The sequence below is a fragment of the Thunnus thynnus genome, chromosome 10, assembly GCF_963924715.1.
Source record: "Thunnus thynnus chromosome 10, fThuThy2.1, whole genome shotgun sequence".
Classification (NCBI taxonomy): domain Eukaryota; kingdom Metazoa; phylum Chordata; class Actinopteri; order Scombriformes; family Scombridae; genus Thunnus; species Thunnus thynnus.
In genome coordinates, this window is record NC_089526.1 from 26,306,187 (window position 1) to 26,333,517 (window position 27,331).

A 27,331-nucleotide genomic window follows, 5' to 3' on the forward strand; every position below is an offset into this window, starting at 1 on the left:
ACTGAGACATGAGAGCAAAGATATGAGCACATCCTGCCCTGATGTTGACTCTTGTTTAGTGAATGAATGAATGAATGAAGTGTTACCTCAATTTCTGCAAGTCTCACTAAAAGGTGTTATGTATTCATGTGACTATTACGAATAAGCTTTATTTATTCCATCAGTGGATTGATGAGTACGATGGTTTTTCCTTCTTTCTTAGTTCATCACAGACCACACATAGCAGGGAGAGCAAGTTAATCAGACTGTAGCCAGATAATGATAGACTCAAGAACCCCAAGTCCACATTTTTGCTTCTGCTGCAATGTAAACATTATTTTTAACGGTAATCATTGGTGACATGTATTTTTAATAGGCCTTATCGGTTTTTTTCTGCAGTGGAGAGTTGTGCCCTTTGCATAACCGCAATGTGGGCATTTATGAAACTTTCCATCTTCTTTTGCATTGTTGTCCTTGGTTCAATTTTCATTACGTGTATGTGTATGTGTTGAGGTTGTGTGACTGTTTCGGGTTTGCCCAAACCGTTCTTTTGGCACTGGAGTAGGAAGACATACCTGGCGCACCTATTGCAGTGTGTGTTCTGGCTTGCCCCGCTTTCCATGCATGGAATGAGTGCTAGAGGCAGGGAAAATAGAGAGACAGACAGACACACACACACACAGACAGACAGACAGACAGACAAACACAGAGAGAGAGAGAGAGAGAGAGAGAGCTGGGGAAAGCCTACACTCTGACTCAGAGGGGAGGTAAGGGAATTCCCTGGTGAGCTGGATAGTTTTTACATCTGGTCGGATTGGAGCATTGCCTGGAGTTCGGCAGCACCACACAGCCCGGGCTGCAACAGGGAGAAGTCTGGTCTCCTCCACCTCTGCTTCAGGCTGGTCTAGCTCACAGCCAAGACTAAGAGAATTCTGAGCTACAGTATAATCTGTAACATTAGGACAGCATAGTCCACAACAATACCCTTAGGCTATTACTCTTGTCATGTGGAAACTCCTCAGAAAAAGGCTGAAATATTTGGAATCTCATACCTTCATAATATGAGCAACCCAGGCCTTACAGACTGTGATCTGCACTGTTTGACTTCATTCAAAGTCTATTTATACTTCACTGAACGCGTCTACCTTGGGCAAGTCTAAACATCAGACAAATTGGTCGATGTATTGTACTTCTAGCGGAATGTCTAGACTGCCCTTTGGCTTTAGGCAAGGATAACCTGAATAATCATGGCTCATAGGTTTGGCACTATGGCAGCATAAGGTCAGCAACCACCCCTGCTTTAGGTTACATTCAATTAGTGTGGCATAGTGTACCAAAATCAATAATTATGTAAATATAAATATAGCTCTATGAACAGAGGAGGGGCTCTCTAACAGGGTCTAAGGATGCATCTATAGGCAGTTATGGATGGGTCACTACCCAGGAAAAGTTAGAGATACAGTAGTATTGGAGGGCGAGATTCCTCTTTCAGTGGGATTCTTTGAATGACTGATGCTGTTTTATGCAAATATCCATTTGGAACAGTGTTAGAAGGCATGTCTCTGCTACATCAAAGGAATTGGTTGAATCATAACAGTATCATAAGAGAAAGATGTCTAGATTGTCCTGTGGCCTCCACCCTTTCTTTAGACTTGTCTTAACATGTTAAAGCCAGATAAGTGATTCACCTCAGAGAAAAACAATTTTCCTTTCTGTGATATTTTTCAAGGAATGTCCCCTTTATCTGATGAAAATGGTGATATATCTTGATGAAACTTTGTCCAATGCATGGGACTTACACTTAAAAACAGAACCTGCTCAAATACCAAAACAACATCTGCCCACACTGATCTACAGCAGTTTCAGGCTCTATATATAAGGGTCTTGCTGTGACTCACCCTAGGCTGTGATACATAGTGCGCAACACACTGTAAAGAGCAACCAGCCTTGATCTCTTCCTTGTGAACTCGATGCATCCCACAAATGTCATACAAATGTAAAAGTCTGGGTGATCATCCAGCCATCACCGTCAGGCTTTAGATCATTTTCAGACCCAATACCTCACATCCAGACTGATAAAAGGATATATTCTGACTCTACCGGACGCTAGTCTCCTCAGCCTGCACCTAGGGGTCAAGTCAGCTCACACTTTCCCTGTTATACACCAAGAAAAACTCACTTCCTGACTATAAACCCATCACAAATCTACTGTCAGGTCATAATTTATACCGAAGCCTCTCAATCTGATGCAGACCCACATTTCTCCAATTTCACCAGTCCTCAGATTGGCAGAGGCCAGGTGTTTCAGAGAGGAAAGCAGCTGTACCTCTCAGATCAGTCATGGGGGAACCCCTTTGGTCTTTTGACTTTGCCCTTCATTGGACAACAAGGTAATTGCCCTGAAAATATGTGTAAAATTGCTTCAGCAGCAGAGCCAGTACTAAAATGGAAAATAAACCTGATATATGTAAACAGGAAAGAGAGAAAGAGAGAAAATACTCCTAAAAAAATCAACTCTGGAAGAGAGACAAAGCTGCAAAACACAACTGGATTGTTTCACAAGACAACCTCCGCAATTAAGAATGTGAATCATATTTTCCATTCACAATATCACTAAAATGAACTCTCTTTGGGCAGTGAAAGCTATGCACTACACAACACTTTTTAGAAGGAAAAATCACCTCTGGCTGTTCGTAGAAAAAAAAAAAAAAAGGTTTAAAAAACAATATTGTGAGGACAAGGATTTCACTACTCAGCCCCTTGATAATCACTAGAGATCAGGTCATATTTTATACCAATAAGTGGAGGGCATATAGTTCCTGTGTCTCCAGCTTTCAGGTTTTATGTTTCACCATTAACCAATCCTCCATCTTTCAATGAAAAAATATGACTAATGAGACTATTGTTTGTGTTATCTTCACTATGACAGCAACACTGTTGCTGTGTTGTCTTACATGTTGTCAAGAATTGAAGGAGTGATGACTCCAAGTAGCCTCTCCCTACATGTGGTCTAATTGTCTGTTGAATGAGTGTGTTGTCCTGGTTGTCTGAGTTGGGTCATATACACAAGTGAGTCATGTAAGCCTATAAACAGGTTTATCCGAGAGCACATAGCCTAAGATTAAATGTGTATTTCTATTAGTCTGTGTGTTTGAATGTGTTCATCCTCTTCTCTGTTTATTTGGACCAAGAGTGAAACCAATAGTTTCCTGGACAGTACTCCTACCCCACCTAATGCGTTGCACTCCCCCCACTTATCACTCAAGTTGAAGGCCAGAACAAAGGTAGAGGATACTGTGGCTGTGGGAGTGCATGTGTGCATCTGTGTGTGTGCATTACGCGTGGGTGGAGGCTGCGTGAAGGAGGAGGTGTTGTCGGGAACAGAAGCATTTTGCAGATGTTGCAGGGAAGAAGGAGTGAATGGAAAGTTCTGTGGTTATCAGTCGTACAGCAGTCTCTGACTCGCAAAGGTATGCCACATGTGGCCCTATCCCAATTCACTCTCAGTTTTAGATTTGCAAAGTCTGATGAAATCGTTATTGAAAATCTGGAGGAGCAATGTGTGAGGTATAAAAAGGTGAGAGGAACGATCAAGAGACAGGTAGAGAGATGAGAAAAAGGAGAAAAGTTTGAAAAACATGTTTACTAGTGGAGGTTGGGGTTGACGTCGTAGTCTAAGGTTTCCCTCTTGGAGTGTCTCCCAGTGCAGAGGCGGGTGCGATTCCCTCATGGTTCCCCTAGACGTAACATGAGGAACGCTCATCTCTGTCTGTCTCTGTCTCTCTCCCTTTCTCTGACCTTCTCCCTGTCTGTGCTAACTCTGATTGCCCTTCCATACTCTCCACCACTTCACAGCATTATGTGTGCCTCATTAATTTGTGCATCTCTGTCACCTGCCACATGCATAGTATCACTGCTGTGCCCCATGGCAATCCTATAAGTCTGTCACCCCACTTCTATTTCCTAGTCATCCACATCACCTCCATCAGTGCATTGCACATTTCTCCATATGCAACTCTTATTTCCCCCAGTTCAAATAGAAAACTCTTATCTGATCTCTTCACCGTCTGTTTTTCTCTTTCCCTGAGTTTTAATATGGCCATTTTGGAAAGAGATATCTAGTGATGTTCATTCTTCTGAATAATAAAGCTGACCACCCGCCCCCACTTCCACAGCTCACCAATAATAAGCCAACTGTGACTGGGATCCTTTATTCTTTTACTTGCCGCATGATGTGAAAAACATAATACTTTGGGAAAAAAAAAACAGGGTTTTACATCTCCCAGAGAGCCACTGGACTTCTGCTATCAGTTATTTGGAAACTGACTCTGATTATCTTATCTGATGGTTTCCTGTCCCAGAAGCAAAGTGCAGCATTGCAGCAGCAATTGTATTGTTTTATCCATAAAGGCACAGCTGCCGCATAGCCTGCTAGCATACAGCAGCAGTGCCACAGTGCCCATGCTATTGTCTCATATGGTGTGCCACTGACACAAAGGCTGTTCTGTGTCACTTCTATTTCTGACGGTCCTAATGACTCATCGGTTTTGAAAAAAAAAAGAGGAAAAAACGGCACTGTGGTTGGTGCTGATTGCCCTAGCAGAGTCCAGAGCGTCTGTTTGCTAAGGTGTGGCATAAAATCACAGAGAAAACCCAAAGAATGTGAACTGAGCTTCTGCAGGCTCTCAACAGCTGCAGTAGCTCACAGGCCTTTTATTGCATGGCAGCAAGGAAAACCTCCTTACCACAACAAGCTCTAGATGAGAAGAAAGAGAACAAACGAAGGCTGCTGCTTTTTTTATTTCACAGGGCAGGGTTAAGAATAGAAATAAGGGAGAAACATAAGAAAGAAATTAATCAAGGATTTAATGAAGAGACAAAAATAGTGCTGAATTTAATGGAGATAGACACTGGCACAGAGTGGGCTGTCCCAGGTGAAGATTAGAAATTAAATAGTTGCTGAAAAGTTGTTACTGTCACTGAACTGAAAAAATACTCATCACTATTTCACAGAGCCTAAATTAACATCTTCGGTTGTTCTCCAGCCTACAGGCCAAAACCCAAAGCTGTTTGATGTTCAGAGTTAGAGAAGCAGCAAGTCTTCATATTTGAGAATAAGCATGTTTTTCATTTTTCCTTGATAAATGACTATTAATTAGATAGCAAATCATGAACTTGAATCAAATAACTGTTTTTGCACTACACCAAACAAAATGGTAAAACCCATAATACTCTAACCCATGTCTTCTTCTGTACCAGCCTAATGAGTATCATCTGCAGATTCTTTCCATGCTCCATTTAATGTCCACATTGTTTGTATACTAGTGATGTTGACATGGAGGCATATGAACATTGTATTTTATCCTTTTGTCAATATAGATGGTCATCATCTGTGGGAGACAGAAGCCAAAGTTGACAAGGACTCCGTCAAATCTGTAAGTGCACCTCACCGACATGATTCATTGGAAATGCTCCTGCTGTCTTCAGTCCCACCCTCCCCTGACACTTTCTCCTTTCCTCTCCGTCTCCTCCTCATCTGTCCCCTGTAATGATGTAACCTTTGCTAAGGCATTACAAGTTGCAACAATGATGATTAGCCCATGCAATCCTGAACGGAATTTTCACAAAATCTCTGTACCCTTATGGAGTAAACACGAGCTGTCATACTGTTTTTGCATCTATGATGCACAAACACACACACAAACACACACACATGCATTGCTAAATGGAAGCATAAACACATACACATATACATGCACACACACACACACACACACACACACACACACGCACTCACGTCACAGCCCTCCCAGCATAGCCAGACATTTAGTTCACAGCAAAATGTTGTGGTGAATTGGACTTAAACACCTCATCTGTTCTGGGTTCATGCAGCCAAGAGTGGATTACACCCCTGCTTTTACCTGCTGGTTTTCATGAGAGCCGTAATGAGAAAATAAACCAGCACACTCGTTTTACTGACGCTCAGTCACACATTCAGATTGTGTTAATATAAAATGGAGCGAAAGGGAATCATCAAGAGAAGGAAAGGCGTTGTTCTATGTGTCACAGAAAGCTGCTTGTGCTCTGGAGTTAATTAAGATTTCATTGAGGCTCGTTAGGTCTGCTCTCAGTGTGGAGAGTCAAGTACAGGATCTGCTAAAACCTGTTTGCTTGTTTGTGATGACAGTATGTTTAGAATTGCTGATGCCTTTCATCAACAGCATCTCATCCCCCCCCCCCCCCCCCCATTTACTGTGTAAACTAACCAGGGCAATTTACACTTGCACTGGGTCTAAAATAAACCATGCACATCTAAATGCTGCAACTTGAGGGTGTTTTTCTCCTTGCTGTTGCTGTTATTTCACTCAGGTAAATGACTTGGTTGCATCAGGAGGGTAAATATGGACTCTGATATCTAATTGGCCTGTTGGGCTGGCTGATGTGCTATGGTTGGAGTCCCAGATGCTGGAAAATTAGCGGGCGTGCAGGGCTCGGCCGGGGGCGGCGGTGCGGGGAGGCAAGGTCGATGAAAGACAAATACTACAGGGTGTTTATTTGTAGGTCTAACAAACAAGTAGGGAGAGACAGCAAGAAAGCAAAGGCATAATGTCTGTTGCCACCAGACTGTCCTAAAGTGCTCCAGACTGCCTGCCTGCCTGCCTGTGTTTTTATTGCTGTTCAGAGTGTGCTAACTTTCACTGGGATGGAATGGAGAGCCATGTGTACGTACACACTTAACACACTCAATCAGCCACCTGCATATTTTCTTTGCCGTCATCTGGACGGCAGACCGGTGCTGAGGACGCAGACCCCTCACCTCCGACCCCCTACTCTGTCCCACCCACCTTCCTCCATCCAAAGTGATGACCGACATAAGCCTGCTTCCTGTCAGTGCCCCATTCTGGCCCGTTCAGAGCCCCACCAGAGTGACAGCCACCCAAAGAATTAGACACAAACCCTCAGACAAATTCTCTCTGTGTTCCCTTGTCAGAAAGAAAGCAGTCGAAAGTTCACATCCGTCCAGACTTGCCGAGGTCTGGCCTAAGGGGGGAGGGAGGACAGGCGAGCCTCTCCACAGGGAGGCATGGCTGTGCAAACAAATAAGCCCAGCTACCTCTCTCTTCTCGTGCAGTACAAGGACAAAGCTAAAGCCCTGAGGTTTTCCTCAGACACAAACACGGGCACTGGACCAACCTCATGGGCTCTACTGCTGCGTCTACACAGTCCAGACCAGCTCATTTAGACGATTTCCCAGTCCAGCCTCTTGGAAGCAGCACCCTAAATGCAGGCCAGCTGCAAAATAAACATAGCTGTAGATTAATAAGCTGCAGGAAGTCCTACAACAAATCCTACAAATTTACATTTGGCGAGTGACACGAAATCAGATAAGTAAATAAATAAATAACGACTCCGATGTTATTTTATCAAGGTTTTACCAGCTGTCTTTTCTCATAGAGGTAAAATGTTCTGGGTTGCATTTCAGAGTTCACTCGTCGTGGAGATCCCTCGGTACCGGAACCAGAGAATATCCAGCCCGGTGCAAGTAAACTTCTACGTCTGCAATGGCAAGAGGAAGAGGAGCCAATACCAGCGCTTCACCTACTTGCCTCCTAATGGTAATCATCATAAATATCTCCCATAATTTTATTACCAGTGACATGCACGGTTTTCACCAGCTGCACACTCTCTCTCTCTCTCCGCATCCATCATGTAGAATATTTCTCCAGGTCTTGACATCAATCCACTATAGTTTACTACAGCTGTCAACATGCCATGTGAAATTTGTGGTCATTTTTTGGTCTGTGTTTTTGACGTTATGCCTGGCACCAGTTGGCTGCAGCCTGTGAGTGAGAGCAGAAGATGTGAGGTGTGTTTATTCTGTAGCGAGACTGCGTTCCCCAGCGATGAGGTGTACCTGCTGAGTGACAGAGCCTCGGAGCGGTGTTGATGTAGAGAAGTCAATCCCCTGGCGACCTAGCTTTCACACCCCACATCACACAATGCCCCCCTGGATCACCACCACAACTACACACACACACACACACACACACACACACTCACATCTGCCAGGCAGTGCTTTGCTCTGTCATTCATGTAGCAACCTGAAAACCCAGGAATACCTCTCTCTCTGTTTATCATGTGTCCCTGGCCTCAGTGTTTATAGATGGCTTTCACATTGGAATTCGAAGAATGTATTGGTGAGAGTCTGGAGAGGTGATCAGCCTCAAAATTACATTGTGAGCTATTGACTTTTCACAATAGGCACAGGTGAAATATCAGCTTGGGTATCAGTTTCAAGCATCCGTTATTTTATCTTTATGTATCCAGTTGACTAAGCATGTTTGCTCTTCTCTCAGGTAAAAACAATGTTTCTTATTTACACATAAAGCCACAGTCCTCTGCTGCTGGATGTTTCGATAAAGCATTCAGAGGTTCAACAACCTTTCTGGCATCTCAACAGTAGTTGCTGACGGAGGGTTTAGTGATGCTCCAACTACCACAGATTTCCCCGCCCACATTTTCACAGTTGGTTTGGGGATTCCAGCCAACAACCTTCCATTTACAGGGCCCCCTCCCCTTCTTGATAACCAATTAAATCCATTAGATCAAAACAATATTATCTTGTTTTCACTGATCAGTGTCTAATGGGTCTAATGCTGCTGGGATGTGCTGTGTTTTAAGTTTACAGCTGTTAATAAGATGTGACATCTAGATTATCAGCAGATGTATTTATGGCCACAGGACATAAGTGATTTGGATTTTGGACGAGGCTCTGAGAGAAAGTAGAGCAGGGCCCTATTTGGAGATGCCTGATTGCTGTGATGAACGAGTGCATTGTGGGTAACTGGACCAGTGCGGGGCTGACTAACTGTGGCCATATATAGCATATCCATTTTATATATTGTACCGCCACAGAGAAAGAGGGAGAACGAGATGGAGAGGCTTATCAGCCTCCACTGTGCATCTCTTAAGTAATTTCCCTGAGTATAAACACAGCTCTAATTAAAAGATGACTTGTTGTGTTCTCTCCTTTGCTGCCAAGTAAACCACAAGTACAGTGTGGACCACACAAGCAGGGCCAATGTCTCCTCAAAGGAGCATAATTAACTCACTAGTATTACAGCCAAAGACCCCTTGAATCCCAAGCTATTTTCTGTTCTATTTTGAGATTTACCACGCTTCTGAAAACATACATTAAAATATACAACATAGCATCTCTCTAAAAACAAATACGCAGTATTTAAAGTCATAGAGGTATTTCAGTATTATGTTACAACTGAGCAGGATAACAGCTGAAGCGAAACTGCTCTGGGTGAAAAAGTAAAAGAACATCACAGAAAGCTCAGTCACAATCAAAGGTCCAACTTGCTTGTCAGTGAGACTTAAAGGCTATGTCATAGTCTAATGCATTTTTTTTTAACTTGGAAAGTCACATAAAGTGAATTAATTTCAATAAAATATAATGCAAAAATTACATTTTTACAGCTACGAGTTGATATGGACTAAAAATGATGTTTAATTACAATTTTTATTTCTTGTTCATGTTTATGCCCATGCTACCTACCATTGTGGCTGATCAGTTCTTATTGACTTAAACACATTCACAAAGAACACTGCATAAAGCTTGTAATCAGAGAAAACAGACCTTCAGTAGTGATGATTACTGTAATACAATCATGGTTTCAATACAGCAACAAAGAATGAGGAAATCCTTGTGAAGCTGTTTGCTTTTGAGGGTTTCAGTGTGTGTGTCAACACTGAGAGAAACAACTAACTCTGTGGCCAGGTACTTGGGGTGGGCTGGGGAGGAGGACACCCACACACACGCATACACACACTGTTGTCAACACTTTCTTGCTTGCTTGTATGAAACGGGCTCTTCCGGCCTGCTGTCCCACTTCAAGCACAGTTGTGGTCACTGACGTTGTTTAGAGAGAACATTTCTTTCACACTCTGGTGTGTGCTCATCTATAAAAAGGCAAACCAAACCCTTAAAATAGCCTGACTTGTTTGAAACAGCGGAAGGATGAAGCAAACACTCTCTGGGACACAGATGCTAGTGAAAACCACCTTTATTTTCCATTCAGGTCATGTGACCACCTTGTTATTCGTAAAAGCTAATGCAAATGTGGTTAGCACCTACTGTGGTCTGAACATTCTGCATTTCAAGAACGAAACACACTCAAAGAAAAGTTCCACTGTTTTCTCCTCAGCTCAATTCAGACAGATTATTTGAAAGACTTTATTGTTTCAGACATGTGAACAGAATTTTATTTTATCTCAGCCTCACCCTGCCTCCAACGTGAATTAACATATTATTATCAGATGCAGGCTGTAGTGGAAACATAGCTGCTCACAGTCTTACTAGCTGGCAGACAAAGATAAGTTTTAGTGATAGGAACACTGGGGGGCTGCAGCCCTGTTGAAACATTGCCATAATGATGCACTGTAAAGTTCAAACAGGATCTGAGTCATTCAGAAACATCCCCTTGTCAGCAAAAGTTGTCAGTATTGTAAAGTACGTCAGTGAGTGCGTAGGTCAAGTGTCTTTAACTACTGGCATTCCAGAAACATCATTTCTCAAGGTTTAATCTAAAAGTCAAATTTTTGCTGCTCAGGAGTTATTGAACTTGAGGTGAAGCTGTCTTCAGTCAGTGGATCTTGAAGACATTTGCTGTTGAGATATACCATCAGCAGCATTTGTGGTTCTCTTGTCAAGCCAAAGTGCTTGTCTGTGATGTTGAGATGTACATACAGTACAAGTGTCCTTGTCTGGCTCCTGGAATGAGCCTCGCTTTTCCAAGCTCCCTTCCAATCATTCTTGCGTAAGTAGAGACGTGACGTGTTGCTTCTCAAATAAAAAACAGTTTTCACCAACCACATTAAACAACAAACGCCAAAAAAGTGCTGGCAATGACTGAAGCTGGAGCGAAGAACTTCTCGGAACCCCTTTATTTTTACAGGCCGTTTGGAGATTCCTCAGTAATATCAAGTTCTATTCTTAACGCAAACGGGTGCCGACTCCCCCCGCTGCATTGGTTTGTGGTTGGATCTGGAGAGAGGAGAGTCAGAAACATGTTCTGTGACACACAGCAGAAGTTAATGAACCACATATTGTTCTTTTTTTTTTGTAAATATTTGCACCGTCATGTTTTCCCCGAAAATTGGATAAAGACTGAACTATTTATGTCATGTCTACAGCTATGGGCATTGTCAGACTCATCTACAATACACTAAAGCCCACAGTATGCTGGGTGACCAGATTGTCTACACAGTAGGACATGGTGCACCGGGTACCTGCAAGTTAATGAACTGCCACCTGCTCCATATTAAATGTCACTGCACATTCATGCCATTGGAACAAGATGAGTTCAGCATTTTTGCAACAAGGTGATTCCTGATTTTTCTGCTATGGTATGACCATGTCATATCCCCGCCAACAAGCATTGGAAATTGGAATCAGAACTTTTTGGACCCTAAAATCCCTCTTGCCTATGGCTACAAGAAAAGACGGTCTTCTTCAGAAGATAATTTACAAATCTACATAAGCCCTGTTTGCTTGCCCTTCCTAATCAAATACACTGATACAGACACAGACACACATCTACTATGTCCTGATTTCCATTCCCTTTAGAGGAAACGAGAGCTCAATAAAATACCCAGATCAGGCCTGATCAGTTTAATACGAGCAGACAGAGGGAAACTGCCAGAGATGGAGAGAAAACCATGTGCAGAGCATCAACTGTCTGTGGGCCATAACCCACAGGTTGGGAGGAAATAGAAGCCAGCTGAAGTTGGGACTCGCCTGGCGAATCTGTTTTCTCAGCTCACACACAAAGTGGAAAGGAGACACACAGATGGATCAAGCTGGAGGGAGACCTCTGTTTATATCTGTAGCAGAGGAGGGAGAATCTCGGAAAATATGTTCGAAACTTTGAAGAAAGGCCTTTAGTCCAACGTGACTTGATTTCCTTTTTCACCAGTCTTGCTCACAGTCAGAAGGCATAGAAGGAAATACTTTTGACATGTTATTTTGCTGTAAGTGAATACCTTTAGCTGCAATAAACTGAACAAACTTTTTAAAAAAATGCACCTGTCTTCTCAGACTGGATTGCAAAGTGGGGCTGCAAAAGACAAGAGCATCCCATCCTTCCTGTTGAGTCACCCTGTTCCCCTGAATGAGTGTTGGTTGTGGTCACAGGAAATGTTATGACTTGTTACATCAGATTTGTCTATTCAACATAAAGACATCAAGAGAAAGCTACAATGTCCAACATGAGGCACTTTGCCTCTTTCATTCCTTTGGTTATCTTTAGTATAAATCATCGAGGATTGAAAAACACGAGCATGAAGTTTTATTATTGTACAATACAAGGTTGTGCATCCTCAAAATCATATCATCCTTAATATACACTAGTGCTACTCTTTAAGTTATGTTTTCACTCAAGTAGCTGATGTAAGAAAACATTACTCTTGCGGTATGTAAGTTTTCCTAGTTTGTTTTGTTTTTAATATTCCGACTTTACTTAACAGGACTTTGAAAAAGATTTAAAAGGTCACACATTTGTTTCAAGTCATTGATGACAATGCAGTCCTTGAACTGAAGCTAACATGTGAAAATGATCAAATTTGATTATGACATTTCCACATGACAACTCTGACATCACACTGTTGGCTCCAGCCTCCAGTCACACTAAAGAGAAGGAAGGGAAGAGAAAGACAATCGCTGAGGGAAGCGACTGTGGATGTACTGTGCACCATGTGACCTGCTTGTTATTCCCCAGGCTGTGGAGAGGAGGCCCGTGCATCATGGGACTCACCTTACGATGCTCCCCCAGACACCGGGCCTGGTCCCTGGGCTCTGAAAGCAGACAGAGCTGACGTAAATGGGCTCCCTGCTGCGTTATCACAGCACTGCAGCTCAGTACCCCAGGGGCTGCAGGCGTGATTAATGTCTTTCAAATCTAACTCCAACAAAAATAATAACACATTGAAAAACAGCCTGTTTTTCATATGACAAACTAATGCTTCATACATTTAGTTTGCTTTTACTATTGCTCAATGGTTCTATTGTGTACAAACGCAAACACAAAGTTTAGACAGACTTGTTATTCATATTGACATCTGTACGCCTTTGAGTAAATGTCACTCTGAGCAAGTTTAGCCAAAAACTCTTTATGGTTGGCATCAAATGCTCACCACACCCATTAACACATTTTAACAATGTGTAGAAATTGAAACAGTGTGTCCATTGTGACTCAGAAGCCTTTGCTATGCATCTGGGTATCTTAATACTACCCTATTAGTTTAGTGTTGGCACAGTCTATGCATATGTACTTCTATAATAACTCACCAGTGAGCTTTTTAATGTGAATCCCTCTCCGTCTCTCAACCCAGGCCATATACCTCTGTGTGTGAATGTTCCAGACTGAATTTCAATTCATAGACAACCCTTCCTGTTTGCAGTAACCACTCTTGACAGTGAGCTGTTAGTCAAAACTAATCAGGAAAAAAGGGCAGACGATCTGTGCAGGATTGGAAGTTAGAAGAGAAGAGGCAGGATGATCAAGTGGGGTGACTGCACTCTCCTGCATTAGCTGAGGCCTGAAGCTCCTGAAACCACAGGCACAGCTCTACAGTCTCTTAATACTAGAACCGCCATGGGTCATTTTTACCCCCCAGACATTTTCAAATGCATGTAACTCAAAATAAAACCCTCTCAAATCTCTCAATTCATGCCTTTTCCGAAAATGGGTATTTTAATCATCCAGTGAATTATGGGGGGTGTGGGATAAAAAGAAAAAGAAATATGATCATTTATACCTCAAACCACAGAGGGGTCATTTTTACCCCTCATAGACACAATTTTATAATGCTGTGCTCAACATTCATGTTTAGTTGTCTTTTGATAAGCAGGCTGCCATACCACGAGCTAGGGTGCTAGATTTGATGGTTGCATGGATGGATAGATGGATGGATGGATGGATGGATGGATGGATGGATGCATAAATGGATGGATGAATGGATGGATGGATGGATGGGTGGATCGATGGATGGATCAATGGATGGATCTGGATTTGGAAACATGAACTGGAGCAGAAGAGGGATGAATGCCCAAGAAGTTCTGGACATGCTCCAGGACATGAGTGAGAGAGAATCAGATGGAGGAGATTATTTTGTTGTTTGTCTGTTGTAGCCTACAGTTTACTGATGAATTTTAAAATGTATTTGACCTTTTCCATCTGTAATGAAATAGCCTAAGGCAATTGTAAAACTAATAAACCACATAAACTGAATTTTAAATAGTTATTTTGTCAAGTCTTACTTATTTAAAAAAAAAATAGATGAAAATGGACAACTTAACTGCTTCAAGAAATGACATTGTTGTGATACTGGCACTGTTGCGGCAGGGGGTAAAAAAAGCCCCCACCCCCGGCAGTTCTATGGGGTACTGGAACGTTGGCAGTTCTAGTGTCAAGGAGCTCAGGCGGAAATCAAATCAAAATCAAATCATCTCCTTTTCTTCACTCTCTCCCCCTATCTGTTGGTCCTGAGAGAAACAATTACTTCTAGAGCAGTGGTTCTCAACTTTTGCACATCAAGAACCCCTAAACTGACATAAATTAGACTATGGACCCGCACTTGATAAGATTTTGTCCCAGGGTCCCCCATCTGATAAGATTTTTGCTTTTAGATGTTTTATTACAGAAAGTGTATGAAACCCATGACCAACATAGTCATACATTCTGTCATTGTGTTGATTATGGATGGAATTATAGAGAAAATAAATGATTCCCCTTTTTGCTGGGGACCCCCTGGAACTCCCTCAAAGACCCCTGGGAGTCCCCGGACCCCACTTTGAGAACCACTATTCTAGAGTGTGGAGGAAACCTAGGGGTCCAGTGCTCCTCGAGCAGCAGAAGCAGCAACAGCAGCAGCCCACTGCTTTAAAGTAGTGTTTTATTGGATATCAGAGCTGGAGGAGAGTCCAAAGAAAATAGGTCTTATTCATTATTAGAGCCAGCTGTGGCTTTCCACTCTGATGACTCATCCATTTTTCTTTCCCCCCTATTCTTTTTCTTTTTTTTTCCTGGTGTGGTAAAGAGGGTTTGCGGGTGGGAGGCGTGAGGGTTTTTCTGTTGGAGAGCTCAGCCAAGTTGACAACAAGCCCATATCCACTGGTGGTTGTTTGTTTGGATTATGGAGGGTATGGCTGCCACAAGTGTGCCTGCTCATTGCTTTACTCAGCCTCGCTTGTGCACACATTGTGCCACGTGGACCCCCTGCACGTTTTTTTTAATATTTCTACCTTTCTTTCTACTTTTTTTCCCCCCCCAGTGCCGATAATAAAGACAGAACCCAGTGATGAATATGATTCTCTGGGGACTGCAGGGCTATCCATGCATTCAAAGCCCTACTACAGCCAGCCCAGGCTCACTCCCATCATGCCTGTAGCTGATCCTGATGCCTGCCTGGTCGGTGGCTACCCTCCCTGCCCGCCTCGCCATGCTGCCATGCCGTCATCATCCCCCAGTTCCAGCCCCACCCTGCATGACTTGTCCCCTGTGGCATACAGCAAGTGCCTCCCCCACAGTCCTACCCATGCAGCACCACCGGGCCCCTTGGTGCCCGCCATCCAGGAGACCCCTGGTCGCTCAACCCTTACACACCCAGCATCTCCAGACCACAGCCCAACCCTAGGAATGCTCCATTCCCAAGGAAGCCCCAACCACCTCAACAGCCCAGGACCCCATGGTTTCAACCCTATCTATGCCAACAGCAGCCCCTCGTCCTCCCCGGTTTCCCACCCTTCCACTCCCGGTGGGGCTGTGGAGAGTCCGTTCGTTCAGGCCTACAGCCCCAGTCAGGCAGCCCAGGCTGGAGGGAGCTCACCCAGCCTGCTCCGTGAAGATTCCAGCCCCCCTTCGATGGCCATCACCGTCAAACAGGAGCCCCAGGAACTGGACCAGATGTACCTAGATGATGGTGAGTTACAAGAAATAAGGTGTACATACATTGTCGGGGAGTGATTATAATTAGAATACTGAAAGGCATGTTGTTTTCCTAGATGAAAGCTTATTTTTATGAGCTCTCTGTCCATGCCAAATATGGCTGTTAATGTAGCACATTACATTTATTTAACACCTTTTACTTATCTGTAAGCCAGCACACATAGCCACACCCGGCTGCGCCTCTCAGTATTTCCTGATGAAATTCTGGCTGCAGATTTACGTCAGATTTGTTTAATTTTAGACCCAGCAGATTTATTTGCTTTTGGTGTAACGTGTGGTCCGGCCTATGTTGTCCAAGTGACTGCTTTACTTTAAAACGGTAAATTGCCTTGATGGGATTTTGAAACAATCTGTCAAAACATCAGAGCAATGAGGTCAGTCGGGGTGCAGCAGAACAAAAACAGTGGCACACGCGTAGCGAACCAAACTGTTGACACAACGACTAATGAAGGAAGCAAAACAATGGGTAGGGGTTTCCTGTACCAAGACAACCCCCCCGCCCCCATCTTTTTGGGAGGGATGCCGGGAGCTGGGAGGCAGAGGCTTTGTTTTCCCGTCTTTTCCCCATGGAGTCGACACCATGCGGCTGTCGTCATCAGGGGAGACTGTGGGGTCACCAGTCTCCCCCTGGCAATGAGATCAGTCACACCCAAGGGACCATATGGTCGAGTTTATTGCCTCCCGTGTCCATCTCACATTATGTCTCTCAGGTCACCAACCTGTTATCTGTGTTAACAGAGGCTCCACTTGTTGTTATGATATATATTCATAGACCACATCAATGGCATTGCGCCAGTTTGAAATGTTAAAATCCCCCTGCATTCAAATGGAGGTGGGGGGAAGACAGCTCCTCACTGAACTCAGGAATATCACCCTTCCTGTGCACCTTTTGTTCAGTAAACTGTTATATGTGTGTACGTGTGCTTGTGTTCATGCATGAGTGTGTGCACACTTCACTCAACAGCTCGGGGAGTAGAGGCAGGCATGAGGGGACCAGGGGAGTTTTGCTGTGGAACTGTAATTGAGTTGAAATGTGGTTGTCAGCATATCTGTCAGTTCTGATGAGTCCCATTAGTCCTCACCTCATAAACAGACAATAGAGAGACAAGGGGGATGTCTGTCTGTTAGCAGCCCTATAAACTGATATCCAACTTTCCAACTTTCTTTTCTTTTCTTTGTTTCATTTCATTTCTTTTCTTGTCTTTTCTTTTCTTGAGTTCTTAGCAACACCTCTGGAAACCTAACCTTGAAATTCTTTCTCACTGTTTTCAATAGTTATGGCAGGCAGGAGCTTTCAGTTCAGCATTTATTGAATCAAATGAAACTGGAGCTTTATTTTGTATTTTGTAATACGGTTGTCAAGGGGTCCTTTTACACTGACAGTACGAAGATATACCAAATGGCCCTTGCAGTGCTAAGGTGAAATCATGTAACCTTGTTTCTCTTCCCCACTACTCCATCCGCTGTCACTTTAGCGGGCTAAATCTTTCTCCAACCCGGAGTCAGTGATTACAGTTGCATTAGAGACGCACAGGAATGTGTATCGATTGACCAAGGACAGTGAGGCAGCCCCTCGAAAAACCTCAATGTGCTGCCTTTTTGCATCACCTAACGTCTGCGCAAGCATCTGTGGTGAGCTCCTGGAGTCCTGGTAAGTATGTGGTGGTAATAGCATACTCCATAGGCATCTGCTGCTCCCAGGCCCGGCCCTATCCCAAACCCCTCAAATGAGCCCTAAGCTAAAATAAATAAGATCGGAAGGCAGCTCACAGGGCGTCCCACTCCCCGTCCGCACGCATTACCACCGTATGTTAGCAAGCTGAGCGCTCCATTAGAGAGGGAAGACAAGCGGATGACCTCACCACAGCAGCAGTGATTTAACGCCAGCCATGTAGAGTAGCGTTGCTCCCCAGCAATTGGGGGCCGGTGATTTGGAGTCTGTGGGAGCACACTTGATCTTCCCCAAGAGTGGAGCGCCTCCCACGCTCGAACGCTGAGGCCTCCAGCTCTCATCAGCCAGAGGAAATGTGTCTCTCTGGCCAGGCCCAGATTTTACGCAGCCCCTGAGAAATCACTCAACTTATCAACGGTGAGCTACTGTACCGCAAGGAGCTCGGTTAGTATGGAGGGAGTCTGGGATGTGAACCCCCCTAACTGCTGTACTCAGTCTCTATTGTAATCTGCTAAACTCTTCACTCTGCTGTGATAGAAGCTTACTAACTACAATGCGAGACAAGAGGCGATAACTCTGGTGTCTGCAGTGAGGCTTTATGGGAAGAATCCAGTTGGCAGTCAGATCTACGTTGGAGCCGCCGTTCTCACTCAGTGGCATGTTGACCCTCACCTGCTTCAGTCTCACCTCTCATGCCTGGAAGTGAGGCAACAAGTCGCATGGTGACGGGAATGGAAGCAAGAAGAGGTTGAAACAACCAACTCTGCTGGAAGACTGCCTTGTTGCATTGTTGACTCACTGTCGTAAACAATGCATGGTGGGGCTCATAAAACCGAAGTTACTCCAGACATTTCGTACTCACTCATAGCCCACTATCTGTATTTTACAAGGAACATGACTGTGAGCAAAATGCCAGTCAAATGACATCAGTGTATATAACAATAGAATTTATGAAAAACAAGGTCTGAAGTATTTATGTTTGCCTTGTTAGCCTCAATAATTAAGCCAAAAAAAGAAATGCTAAAATGACGGCATGTTTTGTCACACGTCTGAAGGAGCAATTCTAGTAACATCATACCACTTCTTGTCTCAAACAACCATTGGCACACATGTCCAGCTACATACACACACACACATAAACACACATGTACACTTTTGATCTCAGACTTGGCTTTTGGAAACCCAGACGATTTTGGAAAATGCTGCGCATTACAAACTTTTTACTATTTCTGGTGTTTATAGGCATTTTGCTATAGATTTGTGCATGTGTGTGTTTGTAGACAGCAGAAGTAGTGTGTTGGCTGGGCTAGGCGTTTGGTCCTGCGAGGCTGCTGCCGTGTGTCCTGTCTCATTAGCTGCTGCTGTGACGGGTGATATCATGAAATGCAGCTGAATGCAGCACACAGCAAAGGAACTAGTGCTAATCAGAAGCCCAGATTTCTACCAGCTGCCTCTCCGGGAAACAGAGGGCCCTTATTCCCCAAAATAAGAAAAACACAGAGCGCAACATAGCCTCTGCCGATTTCTGACAGTTGACATATGTGCTCTGATTGCCTCGTGTTACTGGGTAGTTTTCTTTGTGATTGTTTCCTCCTCAATTCAAGGTTTGCGCATTTGAAACTCTACTAGGCTTGTTTTCTCAAACTGAAAACCAAAATGTTGTCGGTTCCCCTTTCCTCCGGAAACAAAAAAAAAAAAAAAAAAAGGCATTCTAACTTTCCTGAGGATCTCCGTCCACCACAGATGCTTCTGAAGGCAACTTGAGGCTTTCCTCATGGAAACTTTTACACATCCTGGCAAGTTGCCCAGACCCCAGGACTCCGCAAAACCCCTAATGATGATTGAGAGTATGTCCGCACCACACTGAAAACATGCTGAGTCGCTAACATTGGAGTGTGCCGCAAGGCTGGCTCTTGGATCGGAGGGGGGACCTGAAAAGAGAGAGGATTTTTCATGGGATGGGGGGGTCATTAAAGAGGAGGCTTAAGTGTCAAATGGGACTCACTAAAGCAGTGCTGCTCCTGTATGTTTGACAGTATGTATTTGTATGTGTGTTTATCTCATTTAGTCAGCGAGATGTAGAAGCACCACAAGAGCGAGTGACAGCCTGTGCTTTCACACCGCTGCACCTTTGACCCTCTGGCCTTTGGGGAGCAGGTCAAGCACCGGCTAAGAGTATACAGAGAGAAAGGCTGTTTTGTGGTTAAGTGCAATGCCAAGAACATAGTCTCCTTCTAGACATAGTGATATTGACAGGTACAAGAAGAAGGGTGGTGGCTTTTTTATTATTTATGACCACAAAGAGGATGTGGATTTTTCTTTACTATTATTGTTATTGCTGCCTTCTCATATTAGGAATCCTGTTTTCCTGGCAGCCCTTGACATGGTGAGGTATAAGTAAAAGTTTGGGCTTGCTGGAGAAGTTATATAGTCATAGGAAAAATTAATAGGTAGCTGCACTCTAGGATTGGCCTTTGAGAGTCATTGACTGCTTAAGCTATGGATCAACAACTACGCTTTTGGGATCAGCAATAGATTTTGATTCAGATTCTTCTCATTAGGATCAAAAACCATTATTTTTACTGTGTGGATGGAGTGGCTGTCTCTGACTACCCATTATCAAATATTACAGGCCTTGCCCAGCACTTGAAGGAGTGTGCTCAGTAGCAAATATGAGGATCTATGAAGATCTGGTAGTGGTAGAGGTTATTAATCGAAATTTATTGATACATTACTTCATAAAATTTAATCAAAGGACATCAACTCATTAGCTGATCTTACAAACTTGTAAATGTTGATTATATTATACATGTAAAGAGGAGCATAGCAAACTTTGGCAATGTCTTTCATCTTCTTACTCTGTAGCAGCACACAGTTCAGAACTTGAGGTCACTCTCGTAAAGAAGATAACAGTTTGCTTGAACACGGTGTTAGTTTGTAACATAAAGTATGGAAGTTACAATGGAAGAACAGTAATGGAACCCAGAATATACCATGCCACCTTCACAGTAGAAGAGGAATACCTTTGCAGTTGAGTGGAAGTCCTCTGGATTACCTTAGCACCCTCTGTTTCCTCTTACATCTCTTTTATCTCTGTCCCATTGGCTGAACATAAGAGCCTTCAGATTCCTGGTTGTGATCAGCTTTTTTTTTGTAACATACAGTATTATGAAGCCCACTCAATTAGAGACACTATTGTCCAAGATTGCGTGCAGTTTAGCAAATAATTGGATCTAAGTGGTTACATATGACAGTGGCAATGGGGTCACAGTATTAGTGCTTTGATTTTGTAGTTCTTTGTAAAACCATTGGGAATATTATTAGTTCTGATAAGTGCAGCAAGATGAATCTGTAACAATTCAATCCATTCATTACTGCATTGAGCTGGTTTTTATGCGTGTGTGTGCACCCCAAACCCTGGCAGCGGAGCCAGAGGATCTGGTCTGGTTTCAGTCGCTCCGTCATAATATCCACAGTCACTGAGAAAGAATGTGTCTGCTGAAAAACTGCAGCTAAATTATCTAAACAAATTGGGTTTCTTTTGTGTCTGGGATCTGATACTCACACACATTTAGATGGAGGACTTTGATTCTGATTTTCTGTTTATTTTACCCAAATGTCAGAAATGTGTGACGCAGATCTGCTACTGTAAGGATATGTGTCTTATTTTCTTCCAGTATTCAAAGCTGTGTACAAAATTAAACTAACTATGCAGACCTTGTATGGAAATCAATCACCTGGCATCAAAAGTGGCATGGACAGTGAAGAACACAAATATAGAAGAGTAAAGCCACAAGGTACATGCATCCTTCTCTAGATACATTTGTGTCTGTTCATTAAACTATATTCCTTCAGTTCATCATGCGTCATATAGTTTCTCCTGACACAGCCGTTTAGAGGTTCGGTTTATGTGGCTCACATTCTGAGGTTTAAGAAACACACGTTGAAAAGCCACCGAGCCACACGGATCACAGCGGGTCAGGACTCAGACAGGGCCTGTGGCTTGGCTGGGATCTCTCTGTGTATATCTGTGATCGTGGAGCTACCACCTCACGCCAGACACTCTCATTACTGAATCATAATATGACAAATGTCACTGTGGTCGACTGCTCTGACGGGATGATCATGGAATGAATCTCCTTCCCAAGGCTGAAAGGTCATTATCTGTTCCTTACTGAAGCTTGCATCTAAGTTATGATTTCAACCTTATAGCTGTTATCTGCTTTACTTTTTGGATTCCATTTTCTAAATTTAAAGGTCGATTTTCAGCCCACAAGACGAAAAGTCTTTGTGTGCTGTATTGTATTGAATGACAGTTACTATGTTGGTTTGTTTGTGATTAAAAGGACATTCTGTAATCACCGCAAAACATTACACCACTACTGCATTTACCATAAAACACTGTTCCTCTGTGGAGATAACTGATCTTGCTGTGAACACCACAAATGCTGCAGAGTCATATAAACCATAAATTTGCCTTGAATCTAGGATATTTCCAGCTGGCATTTAAAGAAATGAGCACATGGAAAACTCATAGAGTTCCAGCACATTCTACCAAACAACTACAATTGAGCCACCAAAAGAAAAGTATTCTTTTTTAACTCTCCACAGGGAGGTCAAAGGTCAAGATCAGCTTCAAGACAGCCCTGGAGCTCGTAGGATGTCTTGCCCAAGGACACTTAAGCACTCACAGACAGTTGAATGCAGTTCAAAGATGGGATCCTCCATTCGACATACAGTCATAACCACATTGAGATGCTTGCCCCTAGCAGTGCAGCAGTGTTTTTGGTCGACATTTAGGGGATGTAAATACCTGTGGCATCAGTAAACAGGAGCAGGTCTCCATTCCAGACCACTTAATAACAGCTCCCCATCTGAAATTTGTTAGCTCAGTGAAATAGTATCCTGTAGCGACGGATGTCAACAGAGAAGTCTGATCCAGCCGGGAGGGATGGGGAAAGCCGTTGGGTTTTGCAACTCTTGGCAGAGTTTGCCGTCTCCTCCATGTGCAGATACCTCAGAAAGAAAAGAGTGGGAGAGATAGTCAAGACAGAACTAGAGAGAGAGAGGAGGAGGGGGCATGAAGATGGAAAGTACAAGAGAGACAAAAATAAAGATACAGATATAAACTTTGAAATGGTGAGAGTCCCAGTAAATTCTTTCACAAAACTGTAAACCAAATGCACATGTCGCGTTTCGGTGTTACAGTCCATTAAAAAATCCTTCTAAACAGAGACATGTAAATATAAACTGCAACTATCAAAATAAGAATCTGTCAGAAGAGATTATACTCATCCCATTCTCCATTAATCTCTTTCCCAAAATGTACATTTCATGCACTTAGAGAGAGATTCTATTTGTTCTTTTTTTTTTAGTGTCATACTGTAGCTTATGGGCCTAAAATGGAGGGACATCCATAAGCCATGACAAGCATTTTAGGGTTTTGAGGTTTTGGGTCAGGAGATTCTCATCATGTCCTCAAATCCAGGAATATTCAGCGAGCATGAGAAGAAGCAGGTCAGCCATACAAATACAGGAGGCACAGACAGACAGACTAAGAGAAAGAGGGGAAAATCTGAGGTGGAAGAAAGTAGCATGCAATCTTGATGATTTTCCCTGGCAGCTTCTCCTACTGCCCCTGTTCTTCACACACACACACACACACACACACACCCAAACACACACACACTGACACTCTGTGCTCCTTTTGCAGCTAAAGCAACCAAAACACAAAAAAGTCAAAGAAAGATAAACACTGCCAAAGTTAAAGATCACATTTTCTTCCTCCCACCAGCGGCTGCTTGTAGTGCAGTGAGTTACCAAGCAGTGGGTGAATAGGTTTATTTCAGGGAAGGGAATGATCATAACCACTGAACTGTAAGTGTCCCACTGTTGACATATGACCCATGGTAGTAATAAACTTCAATGGGTCCCCTGACTCGCCCGATTGTACTCAGCTGAGCTCAGTTCCTCTCAAAACAACATTCTAACAAATAGGGAAATCCTTTCATGCTTGCTAAGCCTTTTTTATAGTGTGAGGCATTGAGAGATTAAATGTTGAAAGGCTGCAGTAGCACTACACAAACCTCAAAAGTAACTTCTGTAGCACAAGAAATACCAAGGAACTTTTAACTCACTGCTGTATTGAATTTTTAGCAGCGAAATATCACAGCTTTCAAATGTCACACTTGATATTACTAACACTTAATTAGCTGTAACAGAGAAAGATGGACAGTGATAAAATATGACAAAGTAGTAATCTTTAGTGACATTATAATTAAATGTACTATATTTATGAATGGAGTATTATTTATATATACTTTTATACGTTTTATTCACTCTCTTGACAACTGGGCTAATTGCATCTCTGATGAAGGTCATGAGATGCAGCCGCCCAGGAGGGCAGTGGTGGCCTAAAGGTTAGAAGTGAGCTTGTGACCTGGAGATCATGGTTAAATCCCCAGACTGGCAGGATAAGTGTGGACATTGAGCAAGGCCCTTAACCCTCAGTGGCCCTTAACCCTCAGTGGTCAGCAGATCAGACTGTGGTTATACTGGGAAGCTTCCAGGTGTGAATGTGTGTAAGTGTGCAAGTGTGATCAGGGTGAAACTTCCCTGAATAAATATAGGTTAAAGCAAAGGAACCGTTTTAAATCTGCCTGTGACAAACTTAGGACACTCTATGTAAAGCATTTATTAGATGTAACTAATGATGTTACGTATTATTGATAAATAATTTCCTGATTGCTTTATAGATCAGTTACAGTTATACGTCATTAATAAGAACAACCTGTTTGGTCTGAAAAATCCATTTGGTTGTTGTTTATTAACAGCTTGCAAGTGATCAAAAATGATTCATAAATGATGTATGAAGCATTAGCTACAGCTTACATACACTTTTTAAAGGGTTCCTTGTTAGAAAGTGGTACCATTCGTTTTTTTATGCCCTGAAATTGACAACTTGCTCTCTTTTAGAGCCATTGGACTTTGTGGTACCAGAGAACAAGACAAGTCTTTCTACTTATGTAGTAAATCAGCTATGTCAAATCCGCTGGGAGCTTGACTTGGAAAGCTCAGCTCCTAAACACTGTGTGAATGAAAATGTCACGTACATTTTAATTAAATCAGTCAGATTTACTGCATCATAGAGTAAAATAGCAGGGCTCCCGTTTCTGTTAAGGTATTCAAGTGGCGGTTTCCCCCACAAGCCCAAGCAACTATTAAATCAGTACGAAACGAAACAGCACGGACAGAAGCAGGTGAAACTAGGATTCTGTGATTTACATGTGACAGCAAATGTCTCTGTCTCACCTACTATATCTTGAAAAGTAACCCTGTCTTCACATTTGATTTCGAGACAATCTGGGTTTCTTGACAACTATACAGCCTCCAGATGGATGAGAGTTTGTCTGTACTCTATGAAAATCAAAGCGGGATCAATGGGTGTTGGAGAGGAGATAAATGGAACATTTGCCAAGATAGCCTCCCCCCCCTGCTCCCAGACTACGTGAATAAGTCCACAATGTGCCCCGAGGCAACCTCCCTCCTCCTCTGTGTCTTTGAATCCCCGCTGGCGCTGAGGATTTAAAGTTGTAGGGCAGCTCTCGGAGTCAGCAGACAGAGCGTTAATCAGATCACGCCCAGCTTCAGTACAGAGTCAGATCGCAAGAGCTCAGCAGGGATGTTGAAAGAGAGAGGTCATGTTCTTGCGCGCAGCAGGACCTTTAGATTTAGTTACCTTCTGTATACTATTCAGAGCCTTTTCTGTGACTTTAGAAGCCTGCAAAAACACTCTGTCCAGCTCACTATAATGCTGGATCAGTGGAAATGTTATTTTCATCAGAGCTTGCTATCCAAAGCTGTAAAACAACCCATTACAGAAAAGTGTCGCCAGTGTGAGCACTGGAGCAAGAGGGCTGCTCTGGAGTGTCCAGTGTTCTGCTACTTAGTTGAATGTAAAGAGAAGAAGAGTCTAAAAGCCTCATGTGAGTCTTCAAGATGCTATGCTAATTCTTATATCCAACTGGAGCAACTAGGTTTCAAAAATATTGTCTGGAACTGACATACTAGGAACACACATACACACACACACTGGCAGAGATCTGTGTGTTTATAGAATGGCAAAACAGACAGGTTAACCAAGGGCCACGATGTGCAGATACACACACACACACACACGAGCAGACATGCACACTTAAAAACAGGAAGGAGCCTCTCTGAGCCATCTATCTGCGATAGATAGTGAGCAATAAACTCGCATCGAGGTAAGCCTTTTTGGACACAGAGAACACAGTTTCTCTACATATAAATAAAGGAAAACAATTCTGACATGTCACATTACGACTGACAGGCAACAGGTGATTTAAAGAAGCACAAGCACAAGCGCAAACGCAGTTATAAATCGTACTATATGCAGGTGCACAGCCAGATTCTCACTCAGACGGCTGCAACCCACTGAAGTATGATTGTTTCAATATGCTCATATTTTTTCACTGTGTGCCATTTTGAAAACCAGTGAAATCTTTTAGCCCTCCGCATCAGCCTCCACACAAGCATACGTTTCTAATTCCGAATCAATCACAACGAGTTTATCAGATGGCTGAGTTATTTTACCATAAACCCATTGGTAATGAGCCATACAAAGAGTTTTAATCTGTCTCCTTTCATATCTCAATCACAAAGATGTGTGCGTCTCACTCAGTTTGGTATATTTTCCGGCTGCGGTGTTTGCTTTACTCAGTTATGCTTCACTAGCTGGGTGAAACCAAGCTTTTGATTTCTCACAGTCTCGAGTCATCCATACACACAAAAGTCAGCAGCTCCTCAGCTTCTTACTTTCATGTTTGCTTTTGATAAACACTTTGATTGTTGAGTTTTGCTGTGGCATTCTTCCAGTTCAGATAAATAAATACTTTACAATACAAAGCAATCAAACTCAAGTGTGTAATCAAAATAACTGAAAGCTCCATTTCGGTGCTAAACATTCGAACATCTGCACTACACTTCCTGACATCACTTGTTAATCAAGCAGTGTGGGCGGTACTGTGACCTTTTTTTCTATAGATGAAGAACACACTATTTATGAAATGCACTTTTGACAGTTAGAATGCAAAACATGCACATTCACGTCACTACTTTTTATTAACAGGAAATTAAGAAAGTGCATCAATAGATATCAGATATAAGGCGTTATTGGAACACAAACTTTAAGTCTAATTTCAAATTTGACAACTTAACAAATCTCCCAAGACATCACAAAAAATGTGTTTACAAGGACTTTGTTTTAAGAGCAAGTAGTTCTAAGTACTATTTAGTATTACTAAGTAGTAAGTAGCTAATCCATTTCCACCATTTGTTGCTTTGAAAAACTAAACTCAGATTTTTGTATATAGTCTGCAAATTTAAAGTATAATTTACTCTCTATCTTTCCACGTTAACATATGTTGCATATTTAAAACATTTTAAAGATTTTGTTATTGTCTGCAATGCAGTCTGAAGCGACTGCGCAGCGATTTCGGAGAAGTCAGTGATGAGGGCACTGGAGATCAGCACCAACCATGTAAACACCTCCCCCTCATCTTCCCTGGAGAGCGACCTCAAGCGAGCACACCCGCGGCCTCCTGGGCCTGGGAGGAAATGAGAGGAGGAGGAGGAGAGGGAAGTGGCA

General features: G+C 42.9%; 1 protein-coding gene across 3 annotated transcripts in view; it reads left to right on the forward strand.

The window, feature by feature from the left end:
- LOC137191848 (nuclear factor of activated T-cells, cytoplasmic 1-like) overlaps positions 1 to 27,331 on the forward strand; it is a 60,276-nt gene that overhangs the window by 24,609 nt on the left and 8,336 nt on the right. For 2 of the 3 annotated variants that reach the window (XM_067602286.1, XM_067602287.1), the window contains 3 exons: positions 5,359 to 5,414; positions 7,463 to 7,595; positions 15,319 to 15,966. In XM_067602286.1, the coding sequence (XP_067458387.1) occupies positions 5,359 to 5,414; positions 7,463 to 7,595; positions 15,319 to 15,966 (837 nt within the window). The remainder of the gene's footprint in view (positions 1 to 5,358; positions 5,415 to 7,462; positions 7,596 to 15,318; positions 15,967 to 27,331) is intronic. The other variant, XM_067602288.1, reaches the window with a different exon arrangement.